The following is a 24178-nucleotide window of genomic DNA, read 5'->3' as shown; positions in this document are numbered from 1 at the left end:
CAGGATCTTTTAGTTGTGGCATGCAGGCTATTAACTGCATCACGAGGGCTTCTTATTTGTGGCATTCAGACATACTAGTTGCAGCATGCGGACTCTTAGTTGCGGCATGCATGCGGAATCTAGTTCCCAGACCAGGGATCAAACCCAGGCCCCATGCATTGGGAGCATGGAGTCTTACCCACTGAACCACCAGGGAAGTCCCATGATCCTTTGTATTTCTGTGGTGTCAGTTGTAACTTCTTTTTCATTTGTGATTTTATTGATTTGGGCCCTCTCTCTTTTTTTCCTTGATGACTCTCGCTAAAGGTTTCTCCATCCACACTGCATTAGGAGGCAAAACTCAACTTCAAAAACCTATAGTCTTTGGATCCAGCATGTTAAGAAACATCTCATGTATGGTTGTCCTGTCCTCAGCAGTGGGAGCCATTTTCAGTAATGACATGGAGCTGAAGGCAACCCTTCTCCTCCTTGTTCAATTCTCCTTGTCTAAAGAACTCTTCTTCCTCTGGGCTTTCAAGGGTGAGTGGATTTACAAATGCCTGCCCTTTGTTTTCAGAATCACGAGCCACCATTACAAATGTCACATCCAAAACAGGGGAAAATTCATTGTTGTGTAACTGGAACATATGCATACTCACTTCCATGGACGTCTTCCCAACCCAACTAACACGGCCACTGAACTTGATGTCCTGTTCTGGGCTTAATTAAGCTCTTCTTACACATATCAATCCTGTCCACCAGGGCTGTAACTATCGATAAAGGAGACATCTTAGCTGAATGATTTTTGTTGTGCATGTAGCAAATAAGAACTCCTAAGCTGTCAAGATCCTCAAGAATCCTGCCAAACCTTACAGTCTTTTGCAAATATTTCTCTTGTAATTCAGGCTGACTGCCCAAAGGTAAGAGAACTTCAGTGTAACTGTCTTTCATTCTCCTAGGTGGCAGTCCTTTCTGTGACTTAGCCAAAAAACTATGAAGTAATTTTCTTTCCTCCATTGCTTTCATGTGGTCTCTCTAGTTTGTGGATGCTGCTACTATCTCCCACAACTTATCTGGAATTTCATGAATGTGGAAGACTCTGTTTCTCGGGATTCTGAGATCCTCGAGTCAGTTCTCTGATGGGAGCAAGGAGCCCTTTACTCAGGGTACAAAGCTGCAGCACCGCCCACCTCATTGTGCTTGCCTGCCACTGCACACATGACCACAGACCTGGGCTCTGTGTGCCGGTTGGTGGAGGGAAGTTGAGGCAATGGATGGCAGAAGAGGGAGACGGATAGCGAGCACCGGACTGGACCTTGCTCCCCAGGACTGCACCCTTGCAGTGTGGCCACGGGAGGGGGCAGGGGTGGGCTAGATTTACCAGAATCTTTACCAACCTTTTTGCAAACTAATCCCTCTTATATATTACTTTTTCATTAGTATTCAATTTTATTTTTGTAGGACATATTTCAGTAGACTTTTCAACAAGGGTATCTTATCCTGAAGTCTCCCAAGTTTTTGACTGAAAAAGTCTTTAGTTTACTTTTTTTTTTTTTTTTTTTTGTGGTAGGCGGGCCTCTCACTGCTGTGGCCTCTCCCACCGCGGAGGACAGGCTCCGGACGCGCAGGCCCAGCGGCCATGGCTCACGGGCCCAGCCACTCCGCAGCATGTGGGATCTTCCCGGACCGGGGCACGAACCCGCATCCCCTGCATCGGCAGGCAGATCCTCAACCACTGTGCCACCAGGGAAGCCCTACTTTGATTCTTGAATAATTTAACTAGAGACCAAATTCTAGATTATTTTATCATTTTGAAACTATTTTATGATTTCTGTTTATATGGCTGCCATGGAGTTCTACCATCATGTTATTCTTTTGTAGGTAATCTTTTTTTCTTGTTGCTTTAAAAACTTTTCTCTTTGTGTTTGTTGTCTTGCAGTATTATTTTTATTTATCCTTGGTTCACTGTATTTCCTAAATTTGAAGATTCATGCTTTTCTTTAATCATTTCTAGTCATTATCACTTTCAACATTGTTTTGCTTCTGTATTCTCTGGAACTTCTACTAGGCATATACTGAATGTTCTCATTCAACTTTATTTATTTATTTACTTTATTTGTGGCTGCGTTGGGTCTTTGTTGCTGCGCACAGGCTTTCTCTAGTTGCAGCAAGTGGGGGCTACTCTTTGTTGTGGTGTGTAGGCTTCTCATTGTGGTGGCTTCTCTTGTTGTGGAGCACTGGCTGTAGGCGTGCAGGCTTCAGTAGTTGTGGCTTGTGGGCTCTAGAGTGCAGGCTTGGTAGTTGTGGTGCACAGGCTTAGCTGCTCTGCAGCATGTGGGATCTTCCCGGACCAGGGCTTGAACCCATGTCCCCTGCACTGGCAGGAGGATTCTTAACCACTGTGCCACCAGGGAAGTCCCTCATTCAACATCTCGTCACTACTATACTCAGGGTAATTTCCTGTTTTGTTTCTATAGTTTATTCATTCTCTCTTCAATTCTATGTACTATTTACTCTCTACATTAAAATTTTAATTTCAAGTATCATTTCTGAAAGTTCTTTTTAGGTTTTCAGTTTGCTTCCTTTTCTTAAATGTCTATATACTTTCTGTATCGTCTCTATTACCTAAAGTCCCTGGAGTCTTTAATCTTGCTATTTATTGCCTTCTAACTCTTACTCATGGTGAATTGTTTCCTTGTGTGTTCTGTAATATTGAATTGTGAGTTCAGCATCACTGGCTTTTATATGTGGGTATCCTGTGCAGCCTGAATTAAGGTGCATCAATCAGAAAGTAACTCTTTTCTTTTGCCAAGCAACCCCAAAATACTTTTCATTCTCATCTTAAATTCACAGGATTCTGAGACACAGACAGTAGTGTAAATTTGAATCCCAAACCAAAGAGAAGCCAGGTCTGTGGTAATGACTTTCCAGGAATGACTTTTATTCTTTGTACCCAAAGCCTAAGCTAAGCTAAGCACTGGAGGATGGATTTGTTTCCCCCTAGTTTATTCTTTTATTGAGGGTGACTCTCTTTAAGAGGTTGTGGCTATGTGTGTGGATTTCAACCAAACTCCTCACCTTGCAGGGACTTAAGACTGTTTACCTCCAGCCCTTGTGTGACCTTTAAAACCCAAGCACTGTGGTTCCAGGGACCAGGAACTGTCTTTGCTCTCAGGCAGTCACAGCATTAACCACACATCATGCTCATCTTTTATTTCCTCTGTTCTTGGCCCCTGGAGGTAACTCTCACTATACAATCTTTAGTTAGCCATATATTTCAAAGGGTATTTACCATGTTTTATCCAGCATTCGGTTTTTTTTGGCTGGTTTAGTCTTCATTACTGCACATGGGCTTTCTCTAGTTATGGCACGTGGGGGCTACCCTTCATTGTGGTGCATGGGCTTCTTATTGTGGTGGCTTCTCTTGTTGTGGAGTACAGGCTATAGGTGCATGGGCTCAGTAGTTGTGGCTTGTGGGCTCTAGAGCGCAGGCTCAGTAGTTGTGGTGTATGGGCTTAGTTGCTCTGCGGCATGTGGGATCTTCCCAAACCAGGGCTCGAACCTGTGTCCCCTGCATTGGCAGGCAGTTTCTTAACCACTGTGCCACCAGGGAAGTCCCTATCGAGCATTCTTTACGGTTTCGTAAATAAGGCTTTCAGGCTAGCTGTCTGCCAAAATTACTGGGAATGGAGGTCTAGAATGATGCTTCACCCTACCCTATTCTACTATGTCAATTTTTTTTGTTTACATTGTCATCAAAACAGAACGTATTCCAGCCATAATCTGTCTAATCACTTTAGAACATTACTTCATCATCTGGATCCACCAGATGTTTTGTTTTTCTCAAATTACATCACACTATTATGGGCACCATTTTATAAATAAGGAAGTTTAAGCATATCAGCTTAAGGTCACATGGCCAAGACCAGGACCAGAGCCTGAATCTTTAAAATGTCAGCTTTGGAATATCTCTCTAAGGTGTAACAGGAGATGTGGGGAAGATGAAGGTCTAAGGGAACACTTAATAAGTACTTCCTATATGCTAGCACTATAAGAGAAATAGCAGTTGTATAAGACAAGGTCTTATTACCCATTTTTAAAGATAGGGGAATTAAAGCTCAGAAAGGTTAAATAATTTCCTTAAGGTCATTGTGTAGTATTAGAGCTAAATTCATAGAATTGACTAGAAAAATCCATTTTCTTCCCTCTACCTCAGGGGTCAGCAAACTTAAAAAGCTAGATACTAAATATTTTAGGATTTGCATGCCATGTAGTCTACATTCTCTCTTGTAACTATTCAACTTTACAGTTGTAGTGTGAAAGCAGCCACTTATAAACATAAACAAGTGAGCATGGCTGTGTTCCCATAAAACTTTATTTAAGGACATGGAAAAATCTGAAGTTCATGTAATTTTCACACATCACAAAATATTATTCTTCTGATTTTTTTCAACCATATAAAAATATAAAATGCATTCTTAGTTCACAGGCCATATAAAAACAGGCAGCAGGCTGTCTTTGACCCAGGGACAAATGGTTTGTCAACCCCTGCTCTATGCCATACCACCTTCTGAGAAGTGAGGTTCTCCAATGCCTTTGTTTCAAACATTGCTTTACTGGGTTAGGGAAGACATGGGAAAAAGAGAATAGAACAGGTTCTTTTTTGGGCCTTGGATGACCAAGGGAGCTGTTGCCGGACAACTTCCTCAAATTGTGTGGTAGCAGTTTGCAGTTGTTTTAATGTCTTGTTCCAATGTTAAATGTCTTTTCATGTCTATCTTAGACTGTCTTCAAAATTAAACTCTAAGCTCATTTAGGAAAGATGACTATTTTATTTTAAAATTTCCTTTGATGTTTAATAGTCTATGTACCGTTGGTGCTCAGTAAGTATTAACTGATAAATATTAGAAAATGCCAAATACTAGCCTATTTCATTCACAGAGTCTATTAAATAATCGATGGATACAATATATAACCATTTCAGTGACATGAAAAATATACCAGTCAGGCTATATGTATGACTTAATGTAACGTATGATTTAGCTTTTAATCCAGTATAAGGGACAATTATAAAAATATTTCTTGGCCCTACTGTTTTGGTTCTAATAGTTAAAGTATTCAAATGTAAATACTGTGACATTCCTTTCTCCCCTAGAACCACTTTGGTGATCTGGATGGTGGCCACTACACTGCTTTCTGCAAAAACTCAGTGACTCACGCCTGGTATAACTTTGATGACACACGAGTCAGTGAGATTCCAGATACTTCAGTTCAAACTGCTACAGCGTATCTCCTGTTCTATAGCTGCCAGCCGTTTTCTATACCTATACAAAAACGCAAGAGCTAGGAAAATGGTGTTTCCTGAAAATTGCAAAACTAGCAATTAGAACCTAGTACTTACGTTTTGCTTTGTCATTAAAACTTCTGCAACTTACTTGCATCACTGACATTTTTAAGTCTTTCTGGCATGTTATGCAACCTTTCACAAGGTAAGTCTATAAAAAGATGGGTCCTGGCCCACTGAAAAAGGCAGCATGAAAATGATGCAGTGCTAACAAAGGGGACCTTCAAAGCAATCAGATTATAAGTATTGTGTTCAGGTTTCAAAGTACAGTGTTTATTAGTGTGTATTTTTATCGTAAACTATCTCATAATAATTATATATATCCAACAAATTATTTTCCAAAGATACTTCATGGAGCTAAACCAAAATAACTTTTGTTCAAGTGGCTCTGTGATGTTAAGAATGTGATTTGAAAATATTTAATTGTTCAGATAATTTAGGCGAGAAACTATAATCTCTCAGACTAATTGTAGAACATGAAAAGTTGTCAGTTTCACAATTCAACACCATCCTTTCATCTTCTTCCTGGGAGTCCACTAATGGTGACATCTTTCAGAAGCACCTTTAGAATCTTGTTTTTATATGGAGTGTTATATATTTACTTTACCTATAACAACTAAGTCCCTGAGGTAAATGATAAATTCTAAGCTCCTCTATCCCTTTTAGTACATCACTTTGTAAAGATGTGGTTTATAATGCAGTTCATTTTGCAGTCATGTCTGACTCATCTCTTTTTATCTTAATTTAGTTAAGATAAAAAATCGTCTCTTTTAATTCTTAATCCTAAGAATTCTAGTACTCTTGATAGAATGAGTCTGGGCACTAAATTATTTATATCTTACTCTGACTCCCAACTCTGAGAGAATCATAAGTGCTATATGCAGTTCAAGGTCGAGGTGAAGGATGAGTGGAATCAAGTGATGCAAAGGAATAAATGTACTAAATTTTAAGTCATTGTAGTGGTATAAAGAGTGTATGTATAAAATCTATAATTCTACTGTTCTATGTTTAATAATATAAAATTAAAGACAGAACACTTACAGGGTTTTAAATTATTTTTCTCATTAAGATTTTAATGTAGGTGTAAATGAAAATTCTCATTTAAAAAATTAAAGAAAAGTTTCCATTTATTTTTTTAGAATAAAGATTTAGTGCACAAATACAGCCCAAAGCCAACAGAAAAATAGCTTTGCCCTGTCATTTCCCTAAGAAAGCACTGCAATTACTCAGAATAGGCCAAAAGGAAAGAAGGAAGGAAAAAAAAAAAAAAGCAATCCTCTGAGTTCTAGGCTTCACAAAAGGACCACATATTATACTATGTATATCGATTTGATGTGCAAGTGTGCAATAAATATATACACATACATTCCTATCTGTTTTACATCATTCTAGAGTATTCATAGATCAAGCTGGGATTTAGAAATGTGAAAAGGCCATAACAGTAAAAAGGAAAATGAAGGATACAATGGTTTTTAGACCAGTAGAATAATTATGCTTAATTATTTTAACTTTGGAGCAAACTAAAAAGTTGTTTTGAAATAAATGGTACCTGTAAGGAATGCTTACTGTGATACTTGTTAAATGTTCTTGGTCAGTTTTTTGATAATAGCACTGACCTGAAGTATATGGCATAGTAACACAACTCTCACTGTCCTAGAATTCCTTTAAATGGCCAGCTATAGCTATCCAGAATCTTTAAGCATTTCAAGAGTTGTGTTGCTCAGCCTGTGAAAAGATAACTAGCTTATAACCTACTTCTCCTTATGTGGCTACATCAGTTACTCGTGGTCCCAATGATGTATAAAAGAGGATATAAGCTGCTGAAGATTTCACAGAAGAAACGGAAATATCAGAAACTTCATGATCATCAAATTTAAACCACCGCTGTCTTGCTGCATTTTTACAATAGGCAGTGTAGTGGCCTCCATCCAGCCCACCATAGTGATTCTGTGCCAAACAAGACAGAAAATCAAATCAAATTGAATTATTTAAAATATGTCAGTAACTTCAAAGACTTATGTTGTTCTTACTTTCCTATGAGGTAAGGAACCACTTGAAACTGGGTTTTTTAGTTTGCTTCTAAAGAAAACGTATTTAGTTTAATGAGATACTTACCGAAACAGAAAACAAGTTATATTTCCTCAGAGTGTTCTTTGGACCAATAACATACTGTGACAAGTCAAGATTTTCTAATGGGAAGTCCACAGATGTCTGTAATTTTTGCTTCCATCTGCCATCATAGGAAAAACTGTAGAGCATAACATTACAGCAATTACAGTGACAGACCAAAGACATCAGAATGAACCCTAATTCATTCATTAACAATCCACATTTTTAGACAGGACGATAAAATCCATTTCAAACACACAATCAGAATTTTAATAGTGGAGGGACGTGTTAAAGACACCTGGTTTCAGACTTCCCTGTTGGTGCAGAGGTTAAGACTCAGTGCTTCCAATGTAGGGGGCGTGGGTTCGATCCCTGGTCGGGGAACTAAGATCCCACATGCCACGTGGTGCGGCCAGAAAAGAAAAAAAGAAGAAAAAGATAACGTAAGTCCCCTACATATGAATCTTCAAGTTGTGAACTTTCAAAGATGTGAATGTGCCCCTGTATGCCAGCTGTTGTACTGTATTACTATACTTTTCAAGGTACTACACTGTAAGATTATAAATGTTTTATTTTTTGTGTTTGTCTTTTATGTATTATTTGTGTGAAGTAAACCTATTACAGTACAGTACTATATAGAAGAGTTAGTTGGTACGGTACCTAGGCTAACTTTGGACTTACAAATGAATCGGACTTACAAACACACTCTCAGAACAGAACTCGTTCGTATGTAGGTGACTTGCTGTACTTGGTTTCATTTGTTTTACAAATGAAGAAACTGCCAGTACACAGATATTAACACAGTATTGACCAGAGACGTATTAATACGTCTCTTGTTACCCGAACGTATTGACTGTAGGCATTTCAATATTCATTTACATAACAAATTGCCAGCCACCAGGTGAAACAGCTAGAGTGGTAGAGGTAGGGCCATATCTTGGTCCCTTAACCCCTAGACCAGCTAAAGCTGTTAGATTAGTCTTCCACAAAGGTAAAAAGTTATGAAAACCCCCATTTATAATGCTAATCACCACAAAAGTACAGAGGAATGACAGAGGAGAGCTGCTCTAGATTTAAGCTTGTACTTTTGGGAGCACTAGAGCTGGTAATTGCAAGCACATAAATTAGTGACTGAAATAATGGCATTCCACTATCCTGACATATTCTGCTGCTTTAAACACCAAAATGCTGGTATTTTGGTTGGTGTAATATGGTTATTTCAGAATTATTTTTTAAAAAAGGAACTCTGAACCATTTATACTTTTAGATATTCTCCAAGAGTAACACACAGCATTAAAAATTTTAACAGAACAAATGTGTAACCATTTATAGAATGTTTAAACCTCCACAATCTGCAAGAAGCAGAAAAGGACAACTGATATAATAAGCTTTTGTTAGAAAATTTACACAAGAGGAATCTGAACGTATCAATGTGGAAGTTAACATAAATAACTGCCTAAGAATCGCCAATAATGTAAGATGAAACAAAAAATTAAAAAGAAATGCTTTCTTTGAAACAAAAATTAGAGCTCTCAATAAACAGATGAAACTTCCTTTTAAAGTTTTTCCAGGGCTTCCCTGGTGGCGCAGTGGTTGAGAATCCGCCTGCCGATGCAGGGGATGCGGGTTCGTGCCCCGGTCCGGGAAGATCCCACGTGCTGCGGAGCGGCTGGGCCCGTGAGCCATGGCCGCTGGGCCTGCACATCCGGAGCCTGTGCCCCGCAACAGGAGAGGCCACAACAGTGAGAGGCCCGCATATCACAAAAAAAAAAAAAAAAAATAAAAAATAAAGTTTTTCCAAAAAATGACTTCAAGTTATCACTCCACAGATGGATACCATAAAGACAAAGAATCAGAGCAAAAGACCTGGCACATGTTTTACAACTCTCTCGCCATTATTCTTCTACTGCTGTAGATCCAGATCTTTTTCATTGGCTGGAAAAATCTGGGCAAAAATATGTCTGCACTCTACAATGGCATCTTTAATGTTTTACCTTTTAAAAAAACTCATATTTCATTTTCAGCACAGTATCCTTTTTTGTTATGTTTACTTTATTGTTTGAATGATAAATTTTATCTAATAGTGTGTTAGAGCTATATTGTATAACATTTTTATACATTTTCACTGAATGCTTTGTAATGATTTAAAATTTTCATATTTGAAATGCAATAATTTAGTTTCACTAATTTTTTAAAATTTTATTTTATATTGGAGTATCATTGATTAACAATGTGTGTTAGTTTTGGGTGTACAGCAAAGTGATTCAGTTATACATATACATGTATCTATCCTTTTTCAAATTCTTTTCCCATTTAGGTTATTATGGAATATTGAGCAGAGTTCCCTGTGCTATATAGTCGGTCCTTACTTGTTATCTATTTTATTTATTTTTAATTTTTTTGGCTGTGCTGCGTGGCTTATAGGATCTTAATTCCCCGACCAGAAACTGAACCCACACCCTCGGCAATGAAAGTGCAGAGTCCTAACCACTGGGCAACCAGGGAATTCTCTTGGTTATCCATTTTAAATATAGTAGTGTGTACATGTCAATTTCAAACTCCCAATCTATCCCTCCCCGCTAGTTTCACAGGTTTTTAAAAACAGAATTATATGAAAGAGTGATGCTGTCACTTTGCCCTGTTATTACAAACACTAAGGTGAACTAGAATCTCATTATTTCTGCCTAGTTTCCCTAGAGATACCCTAACCAGATAATCTTCCTTTGTTATACATCCTAAGCAGGTGGTACAACAAAGTGTTTAGAATAAAAGACTTAGAAGTCCTTCATCTAAAAAGTACTAAACACTTAGAAAAATGTGTCCCTTTTACCGTTTCAGATGCACTAAAAGTACAGGTGGCAACTTCCAGATTTCTATCTTTTTTAGTGAATCCCGTCGAGCTCTGCAATGGCTGCAGTAAAACCTGTTGTTATCTGTGAGTTTTTCTTCTTTGGAAAATAATCTAAGGCAATCCTGGGGGCAAAAACAAGTAGTAGATACTTGTTAATATTTTCAACACAGTATCCCTGAGCATCTATTCAATAAGTTACTCTGCCAGGCATGAGGAACACAACAGTAAACTATTACAAAACAGTTCCTGCCCCCACAAAGTTTATGATCTAGTGAGGGATGCAGACCCAGATGGGAGCTGACAGTGACATAGAGTGTGGCAAGTGGTAGTGCTGCCTATGGTGGAGGGAAGAAGTCCTGCATGCCCTGAGAGCACTGAGGAACAACTTCTACCTGGTGGCTCAGGAAGTTCTGACTAACAGGAAGCCAACACTATAAAGGGTGTCAACAAGCTCTCTAAATCACACCGCTGTTGTCTGCAAAACATATTTATTTGACATACCCATGTAGAGCAAATTCCTATAAAAACTGTACCTAAATTAAAGTCAACATACAATTTTCCAAATTAACTTTTAAAACTTCGTCAGTAAATACAAACTTTAAAAAAAATTAACTCAAAGAATATTTTATAGGAAAATATCTTTTAAAAAAGAAAATTTCTTTTAAAAAATGCTGTTTTTTTCCTAATCTACAGAGGCCTAATTAAAACAAAATTTTTGTTTAAGTTTTAACCTATAAAATGTTTATGGGGCAAACAAGAGAAATAAATTACTGAATAAAGTACACCTCTATGTGCATATGAACAGAATTTTTCTTCAACAAATCATTTTCTCTCAATCCTAAACTTACCTGTAATGTACATTTACTTGTAGATGCTAGTGGTAGAGACAGATACATGAAAGCCTCAAATGTCCTAGACTTTTTGTGGCAGGTGAGGCACTGTACTGTGGATTTGAATTGACCCTGAAAAAGGGCAACAATGATAGATTCATTGAGCTGCTTGTGCTTCTGCCACGCATGTTCTGCAGCTTTAAAGTCATCAAGATGATCATTATTTTCTTCTTTATGTCTCTTCCGATTATCAGCCTGGAAATAAAATTTAGACTCTATATTAATATCTCAAAGTCAACATTTAAATAAAAAATTGAAAGAGTATATTAAATACAAACACTCTGCAGATTTAGAAACACTTCTTGTTCTTTTCAGAAAGGAATTCTAATCTCATCAAGTGCTACAAAAAAATTCTAGCCAAAAAAACCTCCTAAAATACCAAAACCCACTTTATCAAAAGGATGTAACTCGTTGCAATTTCTTAACAAATTTTTATTTAAAGAGCTGAAAAGTCTGGTTTTGAAAAGACATTCCACATATAGCTGGAAGTTAGGGCTACAACTAGACAGATGTTATTTTGCTGTCCTAGTCTCATGGATGGATACTATCAATCTATCTATCTATCTACCTTCACACACATATAGACACACACAACATACATATATTCAAACACATACATATACATATATAAGCATGTGTGTCTATTTGTGTATGTATATGGTCACTGGTAAGAAAGGTGACCCCAAAGGTATCTGAAAGAGGACAGCTTGGTGCCAAAAAGAAGCCACAGTACACAGACAAAGATGCCTCAGTAATAACTTTTCACATGAATCATTTGGTCATGTGGGTCACAAACATAGCATCTCTGACAACTATTTTTACAAAGTTACAACATTTACAAACTTCTTGCAGTAATACAACCTGTTAACATTTTCATAAGTAAATACAAATTGCATATACTTCCTTTCAAATATTAGACCTATCAGATATACTTGTTTTAAAGTTCCATGCCATAGTACAGAGTCACTAGGTTTCAATAAATTAGCACCGAACAATCACCAACTATAATTTTAAATTGCTATAAAAATGAGTACAATGTTAAGCAACCCTAAGGGGCCTCTGCAACTTAGAAAAATTTCTTACTTTATTAAGATCTTCATGGAGACCATCCATTAGGAACAGAAGCAGTTCTTGTGAATCTTGCTGGCTGTATCCTGCAAACTGGTCATTGATCTTCCCAATAGTGATTTTAAAGTCTTTTGGACTGATATACCTGTACTGTCCTGTCCATAGGGCTTTCATGATTATGCCAAATTCTTCTGCCACTTCACCTTTATGCCCCAACAAATTTGACCTTCGCAAATAAAATTAAAGTTACAAAAAAGCAATACAGGAATTATAAAAAGCCAAGGTACCGTGGGTTCTTGACATCAACATTAAACTATTCACATACTATAATATGTGACCCTATACTAGAATACTTATTCACAGATTTATTACCAAATACCTATCTGAATCTTACTTTGATTACACCCCTCCAACTTGCTTCCTTTTGGCTGCCAGCCCTGCACGGTCTCCTATTCCTTATCAACAGGCTCCAGTTTATGACAGTGAGGTTCCATCTTCTTGTACTGTTCCTTTCCTGTCTGTCCTTTACCAATCAGAGGAGGCTTTTCTCTACACTGCTTTTTTTTTTTTAAACATCTTTATTGGCGTATAATTGCTGTACAATGGTGTGTTAGTTTCTGCTTTATAACAAAATGAATCAGCTATACATATACATATGTCCCCATATCTCTTCCCTCTTGCATCTCCCTCCCACCCCTCCCTATCCCACCCGTCTAGGTGGTCACAAAGCACCAAGCTGATCTCCTTGTGCTATGTGGCTGCTTCCCACTAGCTATTTTACTTTGGTAGTGTATATATGTCTATGCCGCTCTCTCACTTCGTCCCAGCTTACCCTTCCCCCTCCCCATGTCCTCAAGTCCATTCTCTGCGTCTGTGTCTTTATTCCTGTCCTGCCCCTAGGTTCTTCATAACCATTTTTTTTTTTAGATTCCATATATATGTGTTAGCATACGGTATTTGTTTTTCTCTTTCTGACTTACTTCACTCTGTATGACAGTCTATAGGTCTATCCACCTCACTACAAATAACTCAATTTCATTTCTTTTTATGGCTGAGTAATATTCCATTGTATATATGTGCCACATCTTCTTTATCCATTCATCTGTCGATGGACACTTAGGTTGCTTCCACGTCCTGGCAATTTCTACACTGTTCTTAAGAATATTTTCCTCTTTCCTAATTTGACATCTCTGGAACTGGCTGGTAAGGAAGCATGGTTAGATCACCCTTTTAATACTGTACTGCAAAAAGTATGATATTTCTTTACCTATTAATATCATCCTGATAACAGTTGCGGTTGAAATAATCAGCCAGATGTGGAGTATTACATAGGCACTGCAGTATTGAGTTCATGTAACAAGTATTTCCTAAATTACGAAGTCCAGTGAGAGCTGGTCCAGATCCTCCAAAAACAGGATTGAGGTTCCGAATTTGAGAAGCAGAAAGCCTTGTGATCTCAGTTTTAGGGTAGCTTGCTGGCCTAAGGAAGAAAAAAGTGTACAAGATACCTTAAAATGCACAGCACCTGAAATGAAGGTTCACCTACAGAGGGCAGTAAACTCCAGCATCTGTACCAGAGTATTCAGTAATCTTGCAAATAGTTATTAAGTTAGCTCATAAGGCAATGGGTCTTACAGGACATTTAGTATCTAGGTTAACACTGGTTGTATTCTGTGACCCTCCCATGAAACAAACACCTTTAACCTCTTATGTGAGTCCATGGTTTTTTACAGATACCCTGAGATAGATTCTCTGGCTTCTCATGAACAGGTAGAGTCTTCTAGTAGAGAAGGCTCTTTCAAACTTCTTTAAATGATCCCAGGAAGTTTAGCAAAACCAAATGTCGTATTCAACCAGAATGCCAGACAAGGAATCAAAAAAAAAAAAAGTGTATGTGTGTGTGTATGTATATATATATATATATATATATATGGTACTGTGGAGTATATTATCAAGCAGGCAGAGGTTATTTGGGTACTATAACCTAAAGTCTAGAGCTGTGTTGACAAATATGGTAGTAGCCACTAGCCACAGGTGGCTATATAAATTTAAGATAAAATTTAAAATTTAGCTTTTTAGTTACATTAGCCACAATTTGAAATAGCCACTACCATACTGGACAGCACAGATACAGAACATTTCTATCTTCACAGATACAGAACGTTTCTATCAACATGTCTACTGGACAGCACTAGACTAGAGAATGCCTACAAGACTTTTGTTACTTAGTGTATTTGATTTATATGTGGAACTTCTAGAACTGCTACAGCATTAAGAAAACTCCTCATTGATAAGTCTTTCTTTTATTATTGATCCTAAGTATATTTCCACCTCTGAAAGGAATACTGAGAACAGATTATATTTCAACCACCTTTTCTTTACACATGGCTCAGGTGTATGCACTCATGCTATTTCTCTGTTCAACACAGATAAAAAATACATGAACTGCATATGCTGTAGTTTTTAAAACTCAAATTAACAAACTTTCATAAGAATGATAATTCAAGAAGGAATTACACCTCACTAGCTTTAACAGTGAGCCCTAAAATCTATAACTAGATTTACTAATTTTACAAAATCTCCTCCAGGTAAGTCCTACCTGGCAGGGAAGGTTCTCATGAGGAAAATATATTAACTACTTTCTGCGGAGGTGATTCTGAAGAGGCCAAAAAGACAGCCTAGTTAGAATTCCTTAGCAATTAAGAGTGTATTTAATAAATAGAAAAATCCATTTATTTTCACTTCCATCTATCCTACATCCCCCAAACTTAATGATCAGAAGTGGTAAATAGACTAGCAAACTATCTTCTCATAATCCTATCAATCATAAGCTAGTAGCATTAGAGTATTCAATAAGGGATAAAGCCAGGAATACATCTAAATGAATCACCTATTGATCACTTGTGAACAGAGTAACAGAAATGCAATGAAGGAAAAGTACACAAAATATGGATTAGAAGCTGATACACACTATAATGCTCATTATTTTAATACTATATAAGTTTGCTCCCACATTACTGGCTGAGTTAAAAAAAAAAGTTTGGAATTTAAGAGCTGCAAGACATACTCAATAATCCTATAAATTATGGTCCTCAAAAGGAGATTTAGGGATAACAGGAAGTTTATAAAACACATCTAAGCAGTCTACAGCACACTGCCTTAAAACTTAACAAGGTGTATAGTTTTATATCTATATTATTATGTATGATAATCCTCTGTGATATATTTAAGTTAGCACTTGGGAGAAAAACCAAGGACATTTAATTCTTTTTTCCTCTTTAGTAAATAAAGGCTGGGATAGCCATCCACAGAATTTTCTGATGCCCTGATATTAATAAACTGATATGTTTAGAGTAGCAGTTTTCAAATACAGCAGATGATTCTATTTCTAGGAGTTAGGATAAACCTACTTGTTTTCCCGATTAACTGTTGGAGTTACTGCTGGCCTCCTCTTCTCTTCCTCTTGAATGGCTTGGGTTATATCTGGGGAGGAGTAGGAGCGCTTCAGTTTGGACGGTTCTCTATCCCGCTCGGCAGCAATCTGTGGCTTGGCTTTATGAGTTGGAGGGGTGGAAGGAGGTGCAGATGAAGGAGCCATTTCCGGTGGATACATATGAACAGTGTTGGTGGGCGAATGATAGTAACGAAAAGTTCCAGTGATAGGGTCAAGAAACTTACATGGGGAAAAAAAAAGGTCAAAAAATGATGAACATTGAGTGAACAACAACAAAAAAGTCACTCAAAAGTATTTCACTGCTAAATTTACTTCTGGATTAAAATTATTTGAATAAAATGGTGATAATCACTTCTATAATTAAACTTTCAAAGAACTTTAGGTTTTAAAGTGATACACTGTTTCTCAATGACAAATGCCAGGATGTTCATACACTGTAGCCAGCATCCCAGACTGGATATTGAAAAATCTAACAGTGCTGTAATTAGGGAAATGAGCTATGTCCTTTATAATGAAGAAACAGAATCGACTCTGCATTAGAGAAGATGCAGAATAAACAAATACATGTTTTGATTTTTAAAAAACACTGACCATGTAATTTATTTCTGTGCTAATTTTGAATTTTACCTTGGCCCAGCCTGAAGGCAGTCCTGGTACGATCCTCCCCATTTCTTCACTTCGTGCTCTTGTCAAAGGCTCTCGAGACTAGTTTAAAGAAAAAAAAAACAAAAAAGTAAACGATTTTTAAATTACACTTTGCCACATACAAACTTAAGCTACTTGTACCAAAGAACCAAAAAGCCTTGTGTTGCTGCCCTTAATATTTTTTAAAACAAGTTCAAAGAAGAAGAACTATACATGTTTTCTTTCTTTTTTAAAACAGATCTTTATTGGAGTATAACTGCTTCACAATACTGTGTTAGTTTCTGTTGCACAACAAAGCGAATCAGCCATATGCATACACATGTCCCCATATCCCTCTCCCATTCTCCCTATCCCACCCCTCTAGGTCATCGCAAAGCACCAAGCCAATCTCCCTGTGCTATACTGCTGCTTCCCACCAGCCTACTATTTTACATTTGGTAGTGTATATATGTCGATGCTACTCTCACTTCGCCCCAGCTTCCCCCTCCCACCCCAAGTCCTCAAGTCCATTCTCTATGTCTACCTTTTTATTCCTGCCCTGCAACTAGGTTCATCAGTACCATTTTTTCTTTTTTAAATTCCATATATATGCATTAGATTACAGTATTTGTTTTTCTCTTTCTGACTTACTTCACTCCATATGACAGACTCTTAGGTCCATCCATCTCACTACAAATAACTCGATTTCATTTCTTTTTATGGCTGAGTAATATTCCATTTATATATGTTTTCTTAAAGTCCTAAAATTATCACAGCAAGGGGAAGGGGTGTGTGTGCACAAGCCTATAATAACGGTGACTTTCAAAAGTTTCTCTAAAAAAAAAACCACAGGCTTCCCTGGTGGCGCAGTGGTTAAGAATCTACCTGCCAATGCAGGGGACACAGGTTCGAGCCCTGGTCTGGGAAGAACCCACATGTTGCAGAGCAACTAAGCCTGTGTGCCACAACTACTGAGCCTGAGCTCTAGAGCCCGTGAGCCACAACTACTGAGTCTGCGTGCCACAACTACTAAAGCCTGCATGCCCTAGAGCCTGTGCTCCGCAACAAGAGAAGCCACTGCAATGAGAAGCCCGCCCACCGCAATGAAGAGCAGCCCCTGCTCTCTGCAACTCGAGAAAGCCCAGGCACAGCAACAAAGACCCAATGCAGCCAAAAATAAAAAGAGAAAAAAGTAAATTTATAAAATAAGAAAAAATAATAAATTGGACTTCATCAAAAAAAACCCAAAACAAAAAAACAGAAACACAAAGACAATTTCACTTCTAGGTGTCAACCCAAAAGAAATGAAAATACATTTCCATACAAAGACACTTAGATGAAAATGTTCATAGCAGCATTATTCATAACAGCCCCAAAGCAGAAGCAATCCAATGTCCATCAAATATGGTATATCCATACAACGGAATACTGCTCAGCAACAAAAGGAATAAACTACTGATACGTGGTACAATATAGATGAATGTCAAAAAATTACAGTAGGTGAAAGAAGAAATATACAAAAGACTATATATATATTATTTGTATGAAATGCCTAGAAGAGGCAAATCTGTGGAGACAAAGATTAGATTCATGGTTGCCTGGAATGGGGAGTGACTAGAGCTGGGCACAGAGATCTTTCTGATGTGATGGAAATGTCCTAAAATTGGATTGTGTTAAAACTGTTTCACAACTCTGAACTGAAATCACTGAACTGTACACTAAAAATGGATTACTTTTATGGTATGCAAATTATACCTCAAGAAAACTCTTAAATAAAAACAAAGGCAAAGACATCTTATAAAAGGCCTAAATAGTTTTAAAATTGTGATGAAATATAACATTTACCATCTTGAACATTTTTAAGTGTATAGATAAGTGGCATTAAGTATATTCACACTGTTGTGCAACCACTCTCCAGAACTCTCTTCATCTTGCAAAACTAAAACTCTGTACCCATTTAAACAATTCCCAACTTCTCCCAACCCCCAGGTCCCTGGCAACCACCACTCTACTTCCTGTCTCTATGAATTTAACCATTCCAAGTACCCTATATAAATGGAATCCAAGAACATTTGTCCTCTTGCGACTGGTTTATTTCACTTAGCGTAATGTCATCAAGGTTCATCCATGTCAGAATTCCTTTTTTTAAAGCTGAATAATATTCCATTGTATGTACATACCACATTTTTAATAGATTCATCTGTCAATGTATACTAGAGCTGCTTCCATCCTTTGGCCATTATGAATAATATTCTATGAACATGGGTATATAAATATCTCTTTGAGAGTCTGCTTTCAATTCTTTTGGGTATGTATCCAGAAGTAGAATTGCTAGATCATACAATAAGTCCTAAGTATCTTTTAATTTCATAAAATGAATAGAACATACCATCATACTTTCAACAGGAAGATAAGGATCTATTCCCTTTAGCATATAAGTGGATCCACCATGCAAAAACAAGCAAAAAATGCTACCAAAGATAGCAAAGATTCCCTCAGAGAGAAGATCTTAAGATGGAGGAGGACGATATGGTAGAGATAACCACATGGCTATAATCCATGTTGTTTCTCCTATCCAGTGAACTGTTGCTTACTTTATTTCTTTCAGTGTCTTCTGTATTCTCTCTAAAAGTTCCAGTCTTTAGAATTCCACTTTCTGGTTGTCCTTTAATCTTAACAGGCTGTAAAATTATTAAAATCAGAAGTGAAACAAAACTTTAACTTTTCCCCAACATAAACCTACCTATCACTAGCTAATACAAGCAAATCCATCAGACTGCAAATGTAAAAAGAGAGAAAAAAAAAATGAGGCTCTGAAAAGTTTATTTGATTTCATTGTCAAATTAGACACTTAAAATTAAAGGTGGCGGGGCCCATGTGGGATTTCCTAACTCTAAAGGTAAAGAACTAAGAAACTGATGAATCAGTGGTGGGGAAGAGATGTCAATCACAGTGGATTATGAAGCACCGATTCATAATACATGGCCAAGTATAACATGCTGGGTCATTAGTGTACACACACCATGGCCTCTTGTGAACATTACCCTTTTATTTAAATCTCTTATGATTTTGGCTACCTTGAAAGTGGTAGTGATCTAAAATCATTAACGTATTAAAGAGAATGAAGCGATTATAGAATTTCATACAGAGCAATATTCAGGAGTGCAAAATTCATTTTATATCCTCTTAGAACTTCTCATAGAAGTTCTAAGCTTTAAAAAATTCATGTTAATTTTATAGATTTAAAAAATAACTACAGTAAAGTAAAAACTTAAAAGTGTGATAATTTAAATAAAATTTATTCCAGAATAAATCACACATTTTGCCTACTTTTAAAAGGACCATACAATGAATGCAATCTTAACTTTCCTTCAGTGTGTTACATTACAGGAAACATAAAAAAACTACATGTGATCATCTCAGGGCTATTTAGACTTGTACGGATATTTGGCACCTATACTAAATGACCCCAGAAATACGAATGCTTTAAATTCTTAAGACTATCTGCCTCTGGATAGAAGGTGGCTTTGGAATTTAACTGCATATGTGATTCCCAGGCAACTTACTTAACCTCTAAGCTTCAATTTCATCTGTAAATTGAATTCCTCATAGAGTTATCATTAGGAGGAATAAGTAAGATTATGTATCAATAGAAGAAATACCTGGCATATACTAGCTACACAATGAATAATATTTAAATGCTAAGAGCTCATGAGTTCTGATTCTCCTATGAATAAAGTTAGAGAATTTTAGAACATGGGCTTCATTTTCCTAACTCTGGATGTTTAGAAGGCTTTTGCATGGGACCTACATCTTTGATAATTAAAGTTACTAGGTTAAGTGTTCCCTGGATAAATGTGGCACTAATATGAATTGTTAATTTTGGTATATGCATAAACTGCTGCTTGAGAAGTATGGAAATTGACGTCCAATAAAGGCAGTATTTCGCCTCCAATTAGAATTCATTTTCACACTACCAAAAATATATTTCCATTTATATGAAATGTAGAAAGGGCTATAGCTGTTCTTGCTATTATAAAAACTTATTTGTTAGAAGATGACATGATACTATACATAGAAAATCCTAAAGATGCCACCAAAAAACTACTAGAGCTCATCAATGAATTTGGTAAAGCTGCAGTATACAAAACTCATATACAGAAATCTGTTGTATTTGTATACACTAATAATGAACTATCAGAAAGAAATTAAGAAAAAAAATCCCATTTACAACTGCATCAAAAAGAATAAAGTAGGGACTTCCCTGGTGGTCCAGTGGTAAAGAATCCACCTTCCAATGCAGGGGACGTGGGTTCGATCCCTGGTCGGGGAACTAAGATCCCACATGCCGCAGGGCAACTAACCCTGCGTGTCACAACTACTGAGCTCACATACCTCAACGAGAGAGGCCGCATGCCTCAACGAGAGAGGCTGCATGCCACAAGCTACAGAGCCCATGTGCTCTGGAGCCCACATACCACAACTACAGAGCCCTCATGCCCTGGAGCCCACATGCCACAACTAGAGAGAGAAGACCCGCACGCCACAACTAGAGAGAAGAAGCCCACACCACAACAAAGAGCCTATGCTGCAATGAGAGAGCCCACGTGCTGCAACTAAGACCAGATGCAGCCAAGAAAATTTTTTTTTAATAAAATAAATATTTTTAAAAAGAATAAAATATATAGGCATAAATCTAACTAAGGAGGTAAAAGACCTGTACCTGGAAAACGATAAGACACTGATGAAAGATAATTGAGGATGACCCAAACAGATGAAAAGATAATACTGTGTTCACGGATTGGAAGAATTAATATTATTAAAATGTCCATTCTACCCAAGGCAATCTACAGATTCAATGAAATCTCTATCAAAACACCAATGGTGCTCTCTATTGTCTTCTCTGCACTGGGAGCAGCTCTCCTGCCATGGCCCTTCAGCCCCTGAAAATGTACACTTGCACCAAGTTCATCTCCATCCCCTCCATGATCAGGAGAACCTCTCCACTAATGAGCCGATCACTGTCTGCAGTGGTGCTGAAACGACCGGAGACGCTGACAGATGAGAGCCACAGCAGCTTGGCAGCCCCGAGTCCCCTGACTACCTCACTTATTCCTAGCCACTGTTTCCAAACCAGTGCCATTTCAAGGGACACTGACACAGCAGCCAAGTTCACTGGAGCTGGGGCTGCCACAGTAGGGGTGGCTGGCTCTGGGGCTGGAATTGGGACTGTGTTTGGGAGCCTCATCATTGGTTATGCCAGGAACCCTTCTCTGAAGCAACAGCTCTTCTCCTACACCATTCCGTGCTTTGCCTCTTGGAAGCCATGGGACTCTTTTGCCTGATGGTGGCTTTTCTCATCCTCTTTGCCATGTGAAGGGGCTGTTTCCACCTCCCATAGTTCTTTCTCCCATGTCTTGTCTGCCCTGTATGTTCCTTTTCCTGTGCCACCCCAGGCAGCCCGGGGAAAGGGGTTGGCTCAGGGTTTGACAGAAGGAAGACAAATAAATACTGTATTAATAAGAAAAAAGAAAACAAAACAAAACAAAAAAGACACCAATGGCATTTTCCACAGAACTAGAACAAATAATCTAAAATGTTTACAGAAACACAAAAGACCCCAAATAGTCAAAGTAATTTTGGGAAAGAACAGAACTGGAGGAATCGTGCTCCCTGACTTCAGCTACAAACCTACAGTCATCAAACCAGTATGGTACTGGCACAAAAACAGCCACACAGATCAATGGAACAGAACAGAGAGGCCAGAAATGAACCTACACTTATATGGTCAATTAATCTACGACAAGGGAGGAAGAATATACAATGGGGAATAGACAACCTCTTCAATAAATGGTGTTGTTGATGGATCAGGTCTTTGAGATACATAAGGAAGGAAGTAATTTTTTTCCTCACTTCTTTTTATTGGACGAAATAATTCAAAGTATGTATGCATTATGAAGTTCAGCATTCAAAGAGCACTGACATTTTATTAATATTAAAAATAAGCCAGGAGTTCCCTGGTGGTCCAATGGTCAGATACCACGCTTTCACTGCAGTGGCCTCAGGTGCAATCCCTGGTCGGGGAGCTAAGATCCCTCAAGTTGTGTGAAGCAACCCCAAAAAACCCCAAACCAAAACCAACCAACCAAACAAAAAAACCAACAGAGAAGATGTAAAACAAACAAACAAAAACCCCTAAAACAAAACAAAAATGGTGTTGGAAAAACTGGACAGCTACATGCAGAAGAATCAAACTAGACTATTCTCCTATAACATGCACAAAAATAAATTCAAAATGGATTAAAGACTTAAATGTAAGACGTGAAACCATAAAACATCTAGAAGAAAACACAGGCAGAACACTCTTTGACACTGGTCTTAAGAATATTTTTTTTGCATATGTCTCCTCAGGCAAAGGAAACAAAAGCAAAAATAAACAAATGGGACTATATCAAATTAAAAAGCTTTTGCACAGAGAAGGAAACTATCAACAAAATGAAAAGGCTACCTACTGAATGGGAGAAGATACTTGCAAATGATAATATCTGATAAGGGGTTAATATCCAAATTATACAAAGAACTCAGACAACTCAACATCAAAGAAACAAAAAACCTGATTTAAAAATGGGCAGAGGATCTGAATAGACATTTTTCTGAAGAACATATACAGATGGCCAACAGGCACATGAAAAGATGCTCAACATCACCAGTCATCAGGGAAACGCAAATCAAAACCACAATGAGATATTACCTCACACCTGTCAAAATGGCTATTATCAAAAAGACCACAAATAACAAGTACTGGCGAGAATGTTAAGAAAAGGAGCCTTACTACAACACTTTGGTGGGAATGTAAATTGGTGCAGTCGCTATGAAAAACAGTATGGAGATTCCTTAAAAACTGAAAAATAGAACTACCATATGATCCAGCACTTCCACTCCTGTTTATTTATCCAAAGAAACCAAAAACAGTAATTAGAAAAGATATATGTACCCCTATATTCACTGCAGCACTATTTACAACAGCCAAGACATGGAAGCAACCCAGGTGCCCATTAATCAGCCATTAAAAAAAAAAAAAAGAATGAAATCTTGCCACTTGTGACAACATGGATGGACCAAGAGGGTAGTACGCTAAGTGAAATAAGTCAGCCCCCAAAAGATAAGTATTGTATGATTTGGCTTACATGTAGAATCTAAAAAACAAATGAACAAACGTAAAACAGAAACAGTTATAGATACAGAGAACAAACAGGTGGTTGCCATAGGGGAGGACAGTGTGGGGAGGAAAGAAATAGGTGAGGGAGATTAAGAGTTATAAACTTTCAGTTGCAAAATAAATGTCACAGGGATGAAATATATACAGTGTGGGGAATATAGTCAATAGCTATGTATCCTTGTATGGTGACATATCGTAACTAGACTTATTATGGTGATCATTTTGAAATGTATAGAAATACCAAATCGCTATGTTGTGTAACAGGAACTAACAGAGTGTTATAAATCATTTATACTTCAAAAACAAACAAACACATAGGAAAAAACATCAGATTTGTGGTTATCGGAGGTGGGAGGTGGGAGTAGGGGGAACTGGAGGAAGGTAGCTGTAAGGTACAAACTCCCAGTTATAAGGTAAGTAAGTACTGGGGGTGTAATGTACGACATGACAAATATACTCAACACTGCTGTATGTTACATATGAAAGATGTTAAGAAAGTAAATCCTAAGAGTTCTTATCACAATTTTTTTTACTGTTTCTTTAATTTTGTATCTCTATGAGATGATGGGTGTTCATTAAATTTACTGTGATAATTATTTCATGATGTATGTATATGCTGTACATCTTAAACTTATAGAGT

The 24178-nt window shown here is 37.5% G+C and overlaps 2 protein-coding genes and 2 pseudogenes across 11 annotated transcripts in view; 2 read left to right on the top strand and 2 right to left on the bottom strand.

Moving 5' to 3' along the window:
- Positions 1-5383, top strand: part of USP50 (ubiquitin specific peptidase 50) — a 28327-nt gene extending 22944 nt beyond the window's left edge. The window contains exon 8 of the mRNA XM_067030614.1: positions 5135-5383. Coding sequence (XP_066886715.1) covers positions 5135-5326 — 192 coding nt within the window. The 3' untranslated portion in view covers positions 5327-5383. The remainder of the gene's footprint in view (positions 1-5134) is intronic.
- Positions 257-1174, bottom strand: LOC131753076 (acyl-coenzyme A thioesterase 9, mitochondrial pseudogene; annotated as a pseudogene).
- Positions 5384-6368: 985 nt separating the features above from the next.
- The window catches only part of USP8 (ubiquitin specific peptidase 8), a 99444-nt gene continuing 81634 nt past the window's right edge, over positions 6369-24178 (bottom strand). For 6 of the 10 annotated variants that reach the window (XM_067029227.1, XM_067029230.1, XM_067029226.1 and 3 more), the window contains exons 12-20: positions 18914-19000; positions 16323-16400; positions 15652-15914; positions 13509-13721; positions 12257-12467; positions 11132-11368; positions 10263-10405; positions 7439-7571; positions 6369-7270 (exon numbers count right to left, since the gene is read on the bottom strand). In XM_067029227.1, coding sequence (XP_066885328.1) covers positions 7085-7270; positions 7439-7571; positions 10263-10405; positions 11132-11368; positions 12257-12467; positions 13509-13721; positions 15652-15914; positions 16323-16400; positions 18914-19000 — 1551 coding nt within the window. In that variant the 3' untranslated portion in view covers positions 6369-7084. The remainder of the gene's footprint in view (positions 7271-7438; positions 7572-10262; positions 10406-11131; positions 11369-12256; positions 12468-13508; positions 13722-15651; positions 15915-16322; positions 16401-18913; positions 19001-24178) is intronic. The other 4 variants (XM_067029232.1, XM_067029231.1, XM_059057897.2 and 1 more) reach the window with 1 other exon arrangement.
- LOC131753078 (ATP synthase F(0) complex subunit C2, mitochondrial pseudogene) lies at positions 21236-21696 on the top strand (annotated as a pseudogene).

The sequence above is a fragment of the Kogia breviceps genome, chromosome 3 (genome assembly GCF_026419965.1).
Source record: "Kogia breviceps isolate mKogBre1 chromosome 3, mKogBre1 haplotype 1, whole genome shotgun sequence".
NCBI classification, from domain to species: Eukaryota; Metazoa; Chordata; class Mammalia; order Artiodactyla; family Physeteridae; genus Kogia; species Kogia breviceps.
The sequence above is the reverse complement of the archived record's forward strand: the minus strand, read 5'-3'. Positions and strand labels throughout refer to the sequence as shown.